Source organism: Myxine glutinosa, chromosome 1, assembly GCF_964187855.1.
Source record: "Myxine glutinosa chromosome 1, kmMyxGlut1.1, whole genome shotgun sequence".
NCBI lineage: Eukaryota > Metazoa > Chordata > Myxini > Myxiniformes > Myxinidae > Myxine > Myxine glutinosa.
The window spans coordinates 430,518,243-430,532,328 of record NC_136261.1 but is presented as its reverse complement, the minus strand read 5'-3'; the positions used below and the strand labels follow the sequence as shown (position 1 = coordinate 430,532,328).

The 14,086-nt window shown below is 40.6% G+C and overlaps 1 protein-coding gene across 5 annotated transcripts in view; it reads right to left on the bottom strand.

Moving 5' to 3' along the window:
- LOC137416485 (uncharacterized) overlaps positions 1–14,086 on the bottom strand; it is a 330,130-nt gene that overhangs the window by 281,518 nt on the left and 34,526 nt on the right. For 3 of the 5 annotated variants that reach the window (XM_078770667.1, XM_078770670.1, XM_078770669.1), the window contains 3 exons: positions 9,489–10,097; positions 8,610–8,705; positions 5,394–5,627 (listed from right to left, as the gene is read on the bottom strand). In XM_078770667.1, the coding sequence (XP_078626793.1) occupies positions 5,394–5,627; positions 8,610–8,705; positions 9,489–10,097 (939 nt within the window). Of the gene's footprint in view, positions 1–5,393; positions 5,628–8,609; positions 8,706–9,488; positions 10,098–10,205; positions 10,563–14,086 lie in introns of those variants that run through there. The other 2 variants (XM_078770668.1, XM_078770671.1) reach the window with 2 other exon arrangements.

Below are 14,086 nucleotides of genomic sequence, written 5' to 3'. Positions count from 1 at the left end.
GGAATCCTGAAAAGGAAGAAAGCAAAGGATGAGAACAAGATATTTGAATAAATGAATGTTTGTTTTTACTTATTAAATACAAGAGAGTTCACAGAACATGATACCCCACGCAGTGTTCAATTACGTTCTTCAATTTTAATAAAATAATGATTTTAAACATCGTCATTAAAAATATCCAGGTATTTCGTGTTACTGAAGCAATATTGTACATCACCCTTTTACACTGCAAAAAAGACGATGTTTTGTCTCAGTTTTGGAGATGGAGGCTTTATTTATCACCAGAGAACACAATCATCAGCATGGTACATAGCTAAAAGACAGCTTCCTCTTCACCCCTGATGCTGAACCCTCTCACTTGGCATGCTCTCTCATGCTATATATGGACAGATAGCATAGCATCTTCTCTTCTGGACTTGCTTATGACTAACCTCCCTGAAAATGTCTGTTGCTCTTCTTCTGCTCCAATCTGCTCATCTGATCATGTGCTTGTTAAAGTGGACATCTCTCTGACCATTCTCAGGGAGCCTCCTCAGCGTTGACGAGTCGGCCATTTCACTCAGGCCAACTGGCACGGTCTTCAAGCAGCCATCAATCATCTGGACTGGTCTACCATCTCCACTGCCTCTGACATCAACTCATCCTGGGAATTCTTCCAAAGTAAATTGCTCTCTCACGCACAGATTTATCCCATCTCATCTTCAGTTGTCTTACCCTTCCTCCCGTCCATAGTACACAGAATCTTGTGGTGAGGCTGTTGCCCAGAAACAACTTGCCTGCGTCTCCTGGAAAGCAAATCCCATGGAAGGAAATCTCATTTCCTTTCACAAAGCCCGAAACAAGTGTGTGTCCACCCTCAGGAGAGCCAGGAAACAATATCTCTCCGTTCTCAAGACCAAACTCTCTTATCTGTCTCCCTCTTCCAAATCCTGGTGGCATCTGGTCAAATCTGTTTCTGGTGTTTGTTCCCCCGCCATCCCCTCCCTTACCTCAAACGGCTGCACAGCTGACTCCACACGTGAAAAAGCTGAATGTCTTAACTCTGTGTTTGCCTCTAAATCTTGTGTCCCAAACCCATCCCTCTCTGTACCCACCATACCCAGTTGTACCCAGCTGCTCCTGGACTCTGTGTCCTTTCCTTCTGACAAGGTGGAAAAGTTTTTGTCAAACCTCGACTCTGATTCTGCAACTGGACCTGACGGCATCATCCCACGGGTCCTAAAAACCTATTCTTCTGCTCTTTCACTCCCTCTCTCTGTTCTCTTCACCCTCTCTTTTGCTCAAGGTCATCTGCCAACTGCTTGGAAATCAGCCAACATCACCGCTTTACACAAAAAGGTGCAAAAACAGATCCTAGCAACTACAGACCTAACAACAGATCCTAACTACAGATCCTAACTACAGATCCTAACTACAGATCCTAACTGTAGGATCCTAACTGTAGGATCCTAACTGTAGGATCCTAACTACAGATCCTAACTGTAGGGACAGATCCTAACTGTAGGATCCTAACTGTAGGACAGTCCTAACTGTAGGACAGAGACAGTAGATCCTGTATACAGTAGACAGTAGATAACTGTAGGACAGATCCTAACTGTAGGACAGATCCTAACTGTAGGATCCTAACTACAGATCCTAACTGTAGGATCCTAACTGTAGGATCCTAACTACAGATCCTAACTATACAGTAGACAGTAGACAGTAGATAACTATACAGATCCTAACTAATATACAGATCTATACAGATCTATACAGATCTATACAGATCTATACAGATCTATACAGATCTATACAGATCCTAACTGTAGGATCCTAACTACAGATCCTAACTATACAGTAGACAGTAGACAGTAGATAACTATACAGATCCTAACTAATATACAGATCTATACAGATCTATACAGATCTATACAGATCTATACAGATCTATACAGATCTATACAGATATATACAGATCTATACAGATCTATACAGATCTATACAGATCTATACAGATCCTAACTATACAGATCCTGTATACAGTAGACAGTAGATAACTGTAGGACAGATCCTAACTGTAGGACAGATCCTAACTGTAGGATCCCAACTACAGATCCTTACTGTAGGATCCTAACTGTAGGATCCTAACTACAGATCCTAACTACAGATCCTAACAGACCCTAACTACAGATCCTAACTACAGATCCTAACTACAGATCCTAACAACTACAGATCCTAACAACTACATTTTTCAAGTATGGAATTTAATTTAAAAGGTTTAAAGACGTATAAATAAATAAATTCCTGGTTTTCCTGCCATTTTACCCAGAGGCTACTACATCACCATATCTAACACGTTACATTAATTATTCGTGCTTGTTGTTTGTGTCCTTAATATTGTCCTGTCGCCCAGCGATTATGACCACGAAGTGACAAATGTCCGATCATTTTTACTCCCGAGGCGAACTCCCCAAATCTTGGCGGTTATTTTCATCGCACATGCGGGACGGAAGGCAGCGAAGGCGCCTACCTGAATGGAGGCACACTTGTTTGTTCCCGAAACCACAACGAATAAACGAACACAACAAATGAAAAATGCCACAATAATGATTTAATTATTGCAATGTTGTTGTTAATGTTGTTGTTGCAATGTTAATTATAAAATAAACGCAAAACAAAATAAATGTTGAAATAAACTAATTGCAATTCCTACATTGCGGATCCTCCATCAGACACAAATACGCACACAGGGGAATTATAAAGTAATAATAAATATTCTTTTTTTTAAATATTAAAATCAACGTTCTCTGCAACTGTTGGTCCGATTGGCACTAAATTTTCAACAAGTGATTGGCTAGGCCTGTAAAACATTTTGTGCCAATTATGACATCATAGGTCACATGGTATGGGCGCCATCTTGGAAAAACACATTCAACTTTCCCCTTCAACAACCAACAACTTCAACACCCCTCTATATCTCAGAAAGGGCTCAATGGAAAACTAAATGATATTCATAGAATACTTACCCTGCACAGTCAACTTGCTGTGAGCCAACTATCCTGTTTTTGAACGTTTTTTTTTTTTTTGATCCAATATAGCTGCCAGACCACGTGAGCGATGACATCATACATTTATATTCTCTAAATAATTGTGGCATCGATCATGCTCAATACATTTCAAACTGATCAGACTAAGCGTTGCCTGTCGAATTATGACGGCATAATTATGGCACCAATGACGTCATCGTTAACAACACATATTCCCCATATGGAGTTATTTACAATGAGCCAGGTTTCAATTTTTTCCATAGAGCGGTTTTGGAGATATAGAGGTGCAACGTTTTTCGGTTTTTCCAAGATGGCACCTGTAACACATGACCTCTGATGTCATGATTATCATTAAAATATTCTGAAGGAGGAGGTGCTCCTATGGTGAAAATTCCGTGTCCATCAGACCAACAGTTGCTGGGGAAAAAAATGATAATGATCGGATGGATAAGTGTTCGTCAGGTAGTATATGGTAATTTAAAAAGTCCCGTGGGCATTTAATGGTTAAAGCAAACCACCTATCTAATTATCTTTATTAGACCCCAAACAACTAAAAAATACTTGGTGGCCATCTCAAATATGTGTGGAACACAATTTTATGACATCATCAAGATGGCCGCCATAAAACGATGCTTAAAATCATAATTTTTAAATTACTCAATCAAATTTAAAGATGTTGGGCTCAAAATGTTCAGAATGAAGCTACTGAACTGTTTATACTGTTTTCTGTATATCACACGACCTAAACATGTTACAAATATTTTAAAATGTGGGAAAATCTTGTCAAACTCTGAGGGCTTTTACAAATCCATTCACTGAAGACTGTGATGATCTGTTTAACTTTGCTACAAAAGCAGTCTTGCCAGAGAATATCTATCTTTGGTATTTTATTGATATTTTCAAAAAACTTATCTAGCATAAATAATAGTAATAATAATTGGCAGCAATAACGTCATGTTTAAGACAGTGGTTAAGACTGCTGGGTGACGAATGGCCGATCGTGTTTACTCCCGAAGCGAACTCCCAAATTATTGGTGGTTCTGGAATGCGTGAGATGAAAGGCTGCGAGACGTTTATCTACGTGAAACACACGGGTTTATTCCGGAACCCACGACGAATAAACGAAAACAATAAATGAAAAATGCCACATGATTAATTTAATAAGAATAAACAAAAGAGGTGCATGAAAGGCGAGGTAAAACTAAATCCGAATTTGAGACGTCATCACCCAGTCACAAAAACACACAAGGAAAAAATAAAATAAAATAAATGTTTGCTTTTAGTCGGCCGGCCCTCAGCTCTCATCTCAACAAGGACTTTTAGATGCTTGGTGGTCGTTAACTGGTAAGGTCGGTCGACGAAAGGACTGCATGTCGAAGTGCCCCATAATGGTGCTGGTCAGCCATGCGAGCGCACTATGCTGTGAAGCAGGCAGCCAAACGTCCTCCTCGAAATTCCAGGCAAGCAAGCACAAAGTGGCCCCCAGCTCCCCCAAAGAGCACCACCATCACCAATCCCTCCTCACGATAAAAGTTGTCCAAACTGCTCTCTCTCAGTTTTCCTCTCCAAAGCGCAAACAGAGAAAGGAACCAGCTCCGTCACCAAGCACAAGAACCAACAGAAAGACACGCTCTTCTTCCTCCATGCCAAAACCAGCCGACCCCGAGCCTGACTCTTTTCCCAACCGTCGTTTCTACCCGCACCTTCTGCATGATGTCACCCCGACCAATAGTCAAGCTCCAACAAAACACCCCATCTCCTCCACCAATGAAGAACTTTGGGGGCGTGGCCCACTGTTTACAATTCCTTGGAGGCGGGGTTTAATTCGCTCGGGAATGTACGGGTTCTGTCAGCTTGCAGTGGATGGCCATCATTGTTTAATGGGGGGTGGTTGTATGGTTGGCCTTATAAATGTACAAACGTTGGGGAAAAGCCACAGGGGGCAATCACATACTGGGAGAAACTAGCCTTCGACCCGACCTAGTTAACACAAAATCACTCCCGTGTGGCGACACGTAAACAATCTTAAGCTCACAGTTTTCCAGACTTAAACATTTTGAGATGTCTCCTACCTTTCCACAGCCCATGCTACAACTATACAGTGCTACCTTTATGATGTGATTCCTTCATCTACCCCCACAAATGTAACAATAATAAGGATAATAACATGACTCCTTGTCGCTCCCATAGTGAGCAGGTGCACTAGTTAAATAAATATTAAATATAAATTTTCTTTAGTGGGTGCAGGGAAGTGTTTTCGGCACTCACAAAAATAGAAAAAACACCAAATTGATTTCTTTAAAATGCCAACAGGATTAGAACATCACCAGGCAACGCCAGGTATGCCTGCTAGTTTACGATAAACCACACCTGTAGAAAAGAAACAGCCTCCAGTTTCTGGAATGCTGTGTCCATTGTGGATTTTCCTTGACGTAGATCCTCCAGCTGCTGCTCCAGTTTCTCCCTCTGCTTGCCAAGAAGAGAAAGCTTCTCCATTTTCCTCTTGTTGATTTCTCTCTTCATCAGATCCACAGATTCATTCACCAATTTGCACACCAACTTCCCCTTCTCCTCCAACCTGTCCTCAGCATCTCTGCTGGAGTTCTGGGAGGAATAATTGTTTGAATTATTCAAAACTCAAGAACAAAAAATGTAGAAACTAACAAAAGGTACAATGGATTATGGCTGATAGGATCAGGTCACTGGTACCAGGAGTGGGATTTGAAGGTAAAATGAAGTGGGCACTATTATCTACAAAGATTATTGTGTCCAGGAACCAATAGGATATTTCAACCTCTAATAAGTCTAAATTAACATTTAATGATTTAGATTTTTATGCGGTGAAGCCGTTTCAATATTTGGCTTTGTCCGTCCATTAAAAATGAAGAAGACGAATCTTTGTAACCCACCGTGTTCAATCTTAATTGATTATAAAGGGTAATTCTAAAGGATAATTCTAAAGGGTAATTCTAAAGGGTAATTCTAAAGGGTAATTCTAAAGGGTAATCTAAAGGGTTTAAAACGGTAATTCCAACGTGTTTTAAACGGTAATTCTAAAGGGTAATTCTGAAGGGGTTTAAACGGTAATTCTAAAGGGTTTTAAACGGTAATTCTCAAGGGTAATTCCAAAGGGTTTTAAACAGTCATTGAATGAATGAATGAATGTCATTAAAAACAGTTTTAAACAGTCATTATAAAGGTTCATTCTAAAGGGTTTTAAACAGTTATTCTTAAGGGTAATTCTAAAGGGTTTTGAACAGTAATTATAAAGGGTAATTCTAAAGGGTTTCAAACAGTAATTACAAAGGGTAATTCTAAAGGGTTTTAAACAGTCATTATGAAGGGTAATTCTAAAGGGTTTTAAACAATTATTCTAAAGGGCAATTCCAAAGGGTTCTACTGAAGGGTTTTCTTGGAAAAACGCCATCCTCTTGGAGTTATCTGGAGGTGACATCCGTCACACTTTGGGAGCCATTGGCAGTCACTTGGTGTCAGGATCGGTAACCAATGACATCCATCACATTATGGAATTATTTGATGTAGTCTTTTATTTTAATCTTATGATTTATCACGAACAATTATCATTATTACAGGATGTATTTTTTTCTACATAGGGGTGATCGAATTGAAAAATATACCCATAAAGCTAAACATATAATTATATACCCAATTAAGCCCAATTTGTTATATGGCAATGACATCATTCGTGCAGCAGATAAACACAAAAATTGTGCATTTTATCAGAAAAGCATGAAATTTTTAACATAGTTAGTGCATACCATAAGGTTTATTTTCAGATGTGGAGGGAAGTCAGATTTGACCTCTGAGGACCGTGAGAGGTCAAATCCAATATGGCCGCCAGTCCACCGGGTCTATTGTTCAAACGCGCTTAATTTTGGAACCAAACAGTGTAGAAAAACATTTAAGGAGTCATTTCCAACTAAACTGAGGATGCCCATTTATTTGGTGATACTTTTGAGATCGCCAGAACTCAAGAACATGCATTTAGGTCAAGGTCAAAGTCAAATTACATTACAAAAGTAAAATGTTAGTGAAACTTCGCCTCCATTTTGACACTATAGGGATAATAATACAAAAACATAAACAGATTAGACCCATGGTGCTTTTCTATTTTAATACTATATTATTATCTTTACCCTTCTCAAAGCAATATAAAAACTTATGGAACATATGCTGTTGTTCTATGAAATTACCACCACTGACTATCAAGTAAAGACTATCCTATCGGTAATGATCAAAATCTAACAGTCTCCAGAACAGAAGCACAGTGCATTGCACTTGAGTGCAGTAGCTCACACATACACATACAAACATGCAGACATACATGCAATTGTTGGATTAATTACTCCCGCTAGGGAGTAATGCATTCGATCGTGTCCGTCCGTGTGTGTGAGTGTGTGTGTTCATGTGTTTGTGAACAAGATATCTGGAAAAGTTCTGAACGGATTTGGATGAAAGTTGGTGGGATGATTGCCCTTCGGATAAGGAAGAATTGATTAGTTTTTGGTGAAGCTTAGGATATTATCCTGATCCAGAAACTTTTTGAAGGATTTTTTTTACCATTGGAAGATAGGCTCATTTTTTTTGAACATTATCTTCTATATATTCTATATTTAACATTGTGATATGAAAACAGTTTTCATATTTGTTGTAAATGTAGTTTAAACTCGTGGTTATGCGTTGGAGCAGTGTATTTTTTTTAGCAGCGTCGTCTTCAATGTGCTTCTTTTTTTTTTCTAATGAAGACATATTCTGTCATTTTAAAACCAGCAAAGTGTGTATTAGGTTTCCCCGTTTCATGAAATGTATCGTTGATATGTATAATGCTTTAAGACTGTTTTTTTTTTTTTTTTTTTTTTTTTACCTCAGAAGAGATATCAACATTTACCTCAGCGAATGTCAATCGTGGTGTCAGTATTTGATGAACTTATAAAGACTTAGGTGAGTTAAAAGTGTGACCAGCATGTGCACGGGATTCTTCCAAGAAGAATGAGTGGTCGCATTAGCTTGTACGACTTAAAATGAGCGAGTTTTGTTTTCACGTTTGGGCCAGCTTTACATGTTGTATCCCTAAGAAATGAAACGAACGTTTTTCCTGGCTTACAATAATTTTATTTGAAGTCACACATGCCTCAAAATACACTCACTTATATGGAATTGAACGCTGAATCCGACAATGTAAGTGAAATTGCCTTGTTTTTTTTAACATGATCTATATATTCTAAATATATATCTGTGCAGTGTCTGTCTTGTGTTGTCTTGTCTTGTGTTGTCACTCAACTACTCCCTCAAACTTTTGTGAAATCGTACTATTCCAACTTGACCCACGGCGGGAGTATGCGCTCTAGAGTGGCGTTCTAGTTGTTGTTTGCTTTTTTCTGTTTGCATCGTTATTTCTCTTCTGAATCTTTTGTTATCATACATCCAATCACAAAACAACCATGACTTATTAGAAGAGAAACATAATGATCGAACACCTCCCTCGAGTGCATTCAGTTTTTAAATGGGGAACGGGGTGGGGGACATGACCCTTTCCAAGAACACCCATTCCTTGGTGATTCCCACCTCTGTTTGCTCTTTCTCTTGCTGAACCTGCTGAAGTTGAGATGCAACGCTCTCCATTGATTGTGACACATGAGGATACTTTGCAGCCAAAACACCCTGCACAGAATAAAGAAACAACAGAATGAAGAATCGTGAACCTGCCGTGGATTAAAAAGGAACATCCTGCACAAAAATAGATAAATACTGCACATTAATATATACATTTGTGAGAAAAATCACAGTGAAGACGATGGCCGTTTGTTAAAACTTCATAACAATCTCTTTTGTTTAAATCTACAGATGTACGATAAAAAGTCGTAGAACGACATCAACCACAAAAACTGTTTCTCAACTGTATTCAAGGTCGATGTTTGGTGAAGCACTGAAGCTGTCATGATTACATCACTCTACATTTAAATAATTATATAATTATGTGGCAGGTTGCTGAACTGAGATTATATGACGTCACTGCCTTTTTTTAATGTTTAAGTTGGAAGATTGAAAGTTGCTCTGGGCCATGAATGTTCCTCCTTATTCCAAAACAAACTGAGTTTCTTGTGGTGGATTCTGAACCCTCATCATGTTAATGTAAAATCATCAATTTAACCTTTTTATCAGATGGACACGTGAAAAGCTTATTCATTCCTCTTTACGGATTGTGCAGGTGAATGATCAACAACAGAACATGATAAACAATTCTGATGAGACACTCATTCTCAGAAATGTCACATTTATTAGGAATATTCCATTATTCCACTAACATGATGCAACAAGATCATCAGAAATCGATAATTTATAATTGGAAAGAAAAAAAGATTCAGGTGTAACCTCAAGCCCAATACATTAAAAAAACATTTTGGGTATAACACAAACCATAACCATTTTAATTGATTTACTCACCTTTAGTTCAGAATGAGCAATCTCCACAGCAACAACTTTGTGGTCCTGATGTTGTCCACCTGTGCACATCAAGCACATCAAGCTCTCATCATCCTTGCAATAGAGTTGGATTGGCTTTCCATGTTCTGTGCATCTTAGTTCCTCAATCTTCACTCCGGGATCCACGAGTTTGTGCCCTTTCTGTTGATGAGGTTTCAGGTGTTTCTCACAGCAGAGGATCTCACAAGGTACACACCTCTTCGCTGCCTCTCCATTACAAACCTCACAATGACTCTCGGTGCCCCAAGTTCCCCCAGTGCCTCCCTTCTTCACATTCACAATATTATCCACTATGTAAGCAAAGGCTACATTCTTCTTGAGTTTTGGTTTTCTTGGAAAAACCTCACGGCAAATTGGACAAACACAGGCTGTGTCTCCTTCCCTGCTCTCCCAGTATGTCTCTATACACACACGACAAAACGAGTGGCCGCATGGCAAACCAACAGGCTCCTCATAGACCGCAAGGCACACTGAGCAGGTGAGTGCATCCAAATTATCTCCCATATCAGAGGAAGAAGAAGCCATCTCCTTGGCGTCAGAGAAGAGTGTGAAGCAGAGTTGAATTAAAACCTGCAAATGGAGATCGAAAAGAAGAAAAAGTTAAGCTTTTAAAAATATAATTATATTTAAATAAATAACTAGAAGCATGGCTTCATTAGAACACATACCTCCGCATACCTCGTTAGAACGCATACCTCCACCAGGCTGAACAGTTTATAAGTTTTGTAGTCCACTGATAGGCTGGAATTGTCTCCGGACCTAAACCAAAATCTAATTGGCTTGTTGTTGTCACCTACCAAACTCATCCACCAAGTTTTGTCATATCTCGTCCACAACATTTTGAGATATCATGATATATATAGTTTTTGGACCCCTCTCTCAATGGTGAAGAGTCCCTAAAAAAAAAGGTAACCATATTCTCGAAGCCGGATCCGGATCCGATTTCAGATCTTCACCAAAATCTAATCACTATTCCCTTGTCACAGACCCAACTCATCCACCAAGTTTCGTCTGAAACTTTTTGAAATATCGTGCTATATATAGTTTTTGGCCCTCTATCTAAATGGTGAAGAATTACTTTGAAGAATTCTTATATCTGGATCCAGATCTTCACCAAAATCGAATCAACTTGTCCTTGTCAGACAACCAACCAGTCCACCAAATGCCGTTTGGATCCGTCCATAACGGTTTGAGATATCCTGCTCACAGACAGACCGACAGACAGGGGTGAAAACATATCGATACTCTGTCTACATTCAGTGGTGGAGGTAACAATTATGTGAGGAATAATTATAATTCAGATTCAGGGTATTAAAGTGTGTGTGTGTGTGTGTGTGTGTGTGTGTGTGTGTGTGTGTGTGTGTGTGTGTGTTTGTTTGTCGATGTAAGTTAAACAGTTAAAAGGAAGGAGTATGTGATTGAAAATGTGTGAGGATCACTGATACAGATAGAATGTGTTGGTTGTGTTACGTGGTCCTCCCGGTGACTACCTGGTCTCGGTGACCCCCGGACCGTGAGAGGAACCCCGCCAGAAAGATATATGATTTATACACTTTCGTAACGCAATCAATATGAATTCCAGTCAATAAGAAACCCCACACCAAGGATCCGGATTAATCAATAATATATTCCCAATCAATCAACAACAATCAACAATCCATCAACAATATTACTAAGATGGCCATCTCATATATTTACCCCCTTTCCCCACTCACGACACCCTCAATAGTCACTGTCCCTCACAATGTCTCTGGGCCCCTCCAGACCAAGGTGAAGGTCGACTTCTCCGCACACGGGCGGTTGAACGGACCCCCGGCTGACGTGCTCCAAACATGCACGTCATGTACCGGGAACAGCTGCTGCAGCGGACACCTCCTTGGCAAGCCACTGAGGTCGGAGCCCGTGATCGCGGCCTCTGGGCTGTGAATGGCTCGCAAAGCGCGCGAGGCCCAAGGTGCGGCCCATACACGCCCTCGGAGGCGTCGAGGCGAACAGTGCCGGACGCTTGGTTCCTTCCAGGAACCCACGGCAACCTGACACGTAACAGGCAATCACCCCGCGCAGGTAACTCCTCTCGCCAGACGGGCTTTTCAAACTCAGCGTTCCAAAGCAGGTAAAGATCGACTCGGCTCGCGTCAGAGCTGGTCGAGGATCAAGATGGCCGCTTCTCTCTCGAACTTGTCTTCCTCCTCCTTTTTCTCTTCCGGTTTTCACGATCCCGTTTCCGGTCTCGTTGGTACCAGGAGCGCTTCTGACCATTTAACCACAACAACCTTTAATAGAATAAACATTAATAAGAAATGACCTGAATAGTAATTCACATAAATCCGGAATTCGTAACAGTTGCCATGTTGGATTTTCAACATGAAACACTTACTTTTGATGGGAAGAGAGAATCACAAAACAGAGGGATTGTGGGTAACAGTTGAAATGCTGGCAGCAAATAAATTTCGATGAAGATTATTGTCGAATGGAGTAATGAAGATCAGTGTTCAGTGAGAAATGCAGTTTTTTGTATACATAGTCGAGGCTCGTGTGAGATCGAGAGCTCGTACAAATACAATGAATGGATCAGAAAGTGACAGGACAAAAGGAACAGCAGAGAGAGGGAGGAAACACCAACAGCAGAGCCAAATAGTTGAAGGCCAAAGGGTTATTGAGGGTCGAATAGGGTCTTGAGGGGTTAATTTGTCCAAAACGTCTTCAGGATCTAAACTTAAAGCTCTAAGAGGTTTCAGGTTTATCTCTGAAGGGTCTAAAGTCAAGGGTTTGTTAAGGTCTATGAGGTCTAAAGGCCTGAATGGGTCTGAGGGTTTAAAGGGTCGAAAGTAAAAGGTCTGTAATGGTTTGAAAGGTCAAAGGGATTTAAAAGGTCCAAATGTCTAAGGTACGTTCCAATATTAGGTAATTAACGCTGCACCACACGTCAACACTTGAGTAACAACATGACAGCTATTGTTAACTTCGCCAAACTCGAGTATTCTCTGGCTCTGGTGTTACGGATTCATCACTTCCATTGTGGTTTTCATCCACTGTAAACATTGTTGGTTCCATGAACTATTATTGTTGTCGTTTAAGGGAAATAGATATTACTATTTTCAAAAGGTAAAAAGTTAATGTTTTAAATGAAACCGGAACCAGACGACGACGAAGAGGAGGAGGAAGAAAAGAGAAGGCGGAGCGAGTGAGTCGGATAAGAAGCCTAGTTGCTTCGAGGTCTTGTGCGAACGTTGGCGAACAAGGGTCGCGAGTGAACTTTGGGTTTCCTGGGAAAGGGATTCCTGCGACAGAGTTGTTATCGCTGTGACAGATAAACCTGCGTGACAGGTTTTGTGGTTGATTCTGAAGAGAATCATCGGAGTGCCGTTATGCCACGAGAACGGGCCATCGGTCATTTTACCTCGCGCAGGATTTGCGCTTCGCTCAAGGTTTTTTTCACCGCGCTTTGACCATTTTCACCGCGTCCAGACGTTAATCTGGTGTGTGTGTGTGTAACGTGAATTAAACGTTCCGTTGAACGTCCGTATCAGAAGGTGGGATTTCTCCGTCGCTTATGGAGGACACCTTTCCCCATCTTTGGCAGTGTGACTGTCATCCGAATGGGATTCTGGTCTCGATTAGACATCGTTCTGACGATCACTGGAGCGGATCGACTTTGGCTTGAAGCCGGGAATAGAGACATTGGGAATGTTCTTCTCTTCGCTCACTTGGAGAACAGTGAGTTATACTGTACGAAAATGATGGTACCATCATAGGAAGGATATATTTGTTGTACAATTGATTACTATTGTAGTTGTACTGTTATTCTTGTGTGACTTTAATACAATACTTGTTTGTTGGTAACAACTGGTGTGGTTTCACCATTGATCTTTCACATACAGAAAAACACATCTTTCTGCCGTGACTCCTCTCGGGGCTCGGAGGTGCACCGTGACCGGGGTTTGGGGAGGAGCACGTAACAGAAATTGGGGGCTCGTCTTTGCTGACAAAATTCCCAAATCTCGTCCGGGATAGAATTACCTGAAATTCCCAAATTTGGAATTTTTCTAGCATTCCCAATTTTTTCCAAAAAATTTGAAATTTTTGTGTGAAGGTTAACAAGCGCCAACTTCTAGTCACCATGGTGTTTGATGCAGAAAAGTTTGCCGCATCCCCAAATGAGGCACAGTTCCAAGCATTAAAAAGATTGGAACTCATGATATTGGACAAATATGAAAACTTGGAGGTCCGAGCTAATATGAAGAAAGCAGAGATGCAGACATTGGTGGTAGAATTTCTGGTGGGACAAGGAACATGGAAAGAGGTAGCCTTGGATTGGTTACCCGAGGAAAAAGAAAATGTGGAGCTTCGGAAAATGGAGATGCAACTGCAGAGCCAGGAAAGGTTAAAAGCAGAGGAAAGGAAAGCAGAAAAGGAAAGAGCAGAAAAGGAACGACAATTCGAGGAAAGAAGAGCAGAACAGGAACGAGAATTCGAGGAGAGAAGAGCAGAGGGAAGGAGAGCCGAAAGGGAGTTAAAGGAACGTGACATGGAGCATCAGAAGGAACTTAAACTCAAGG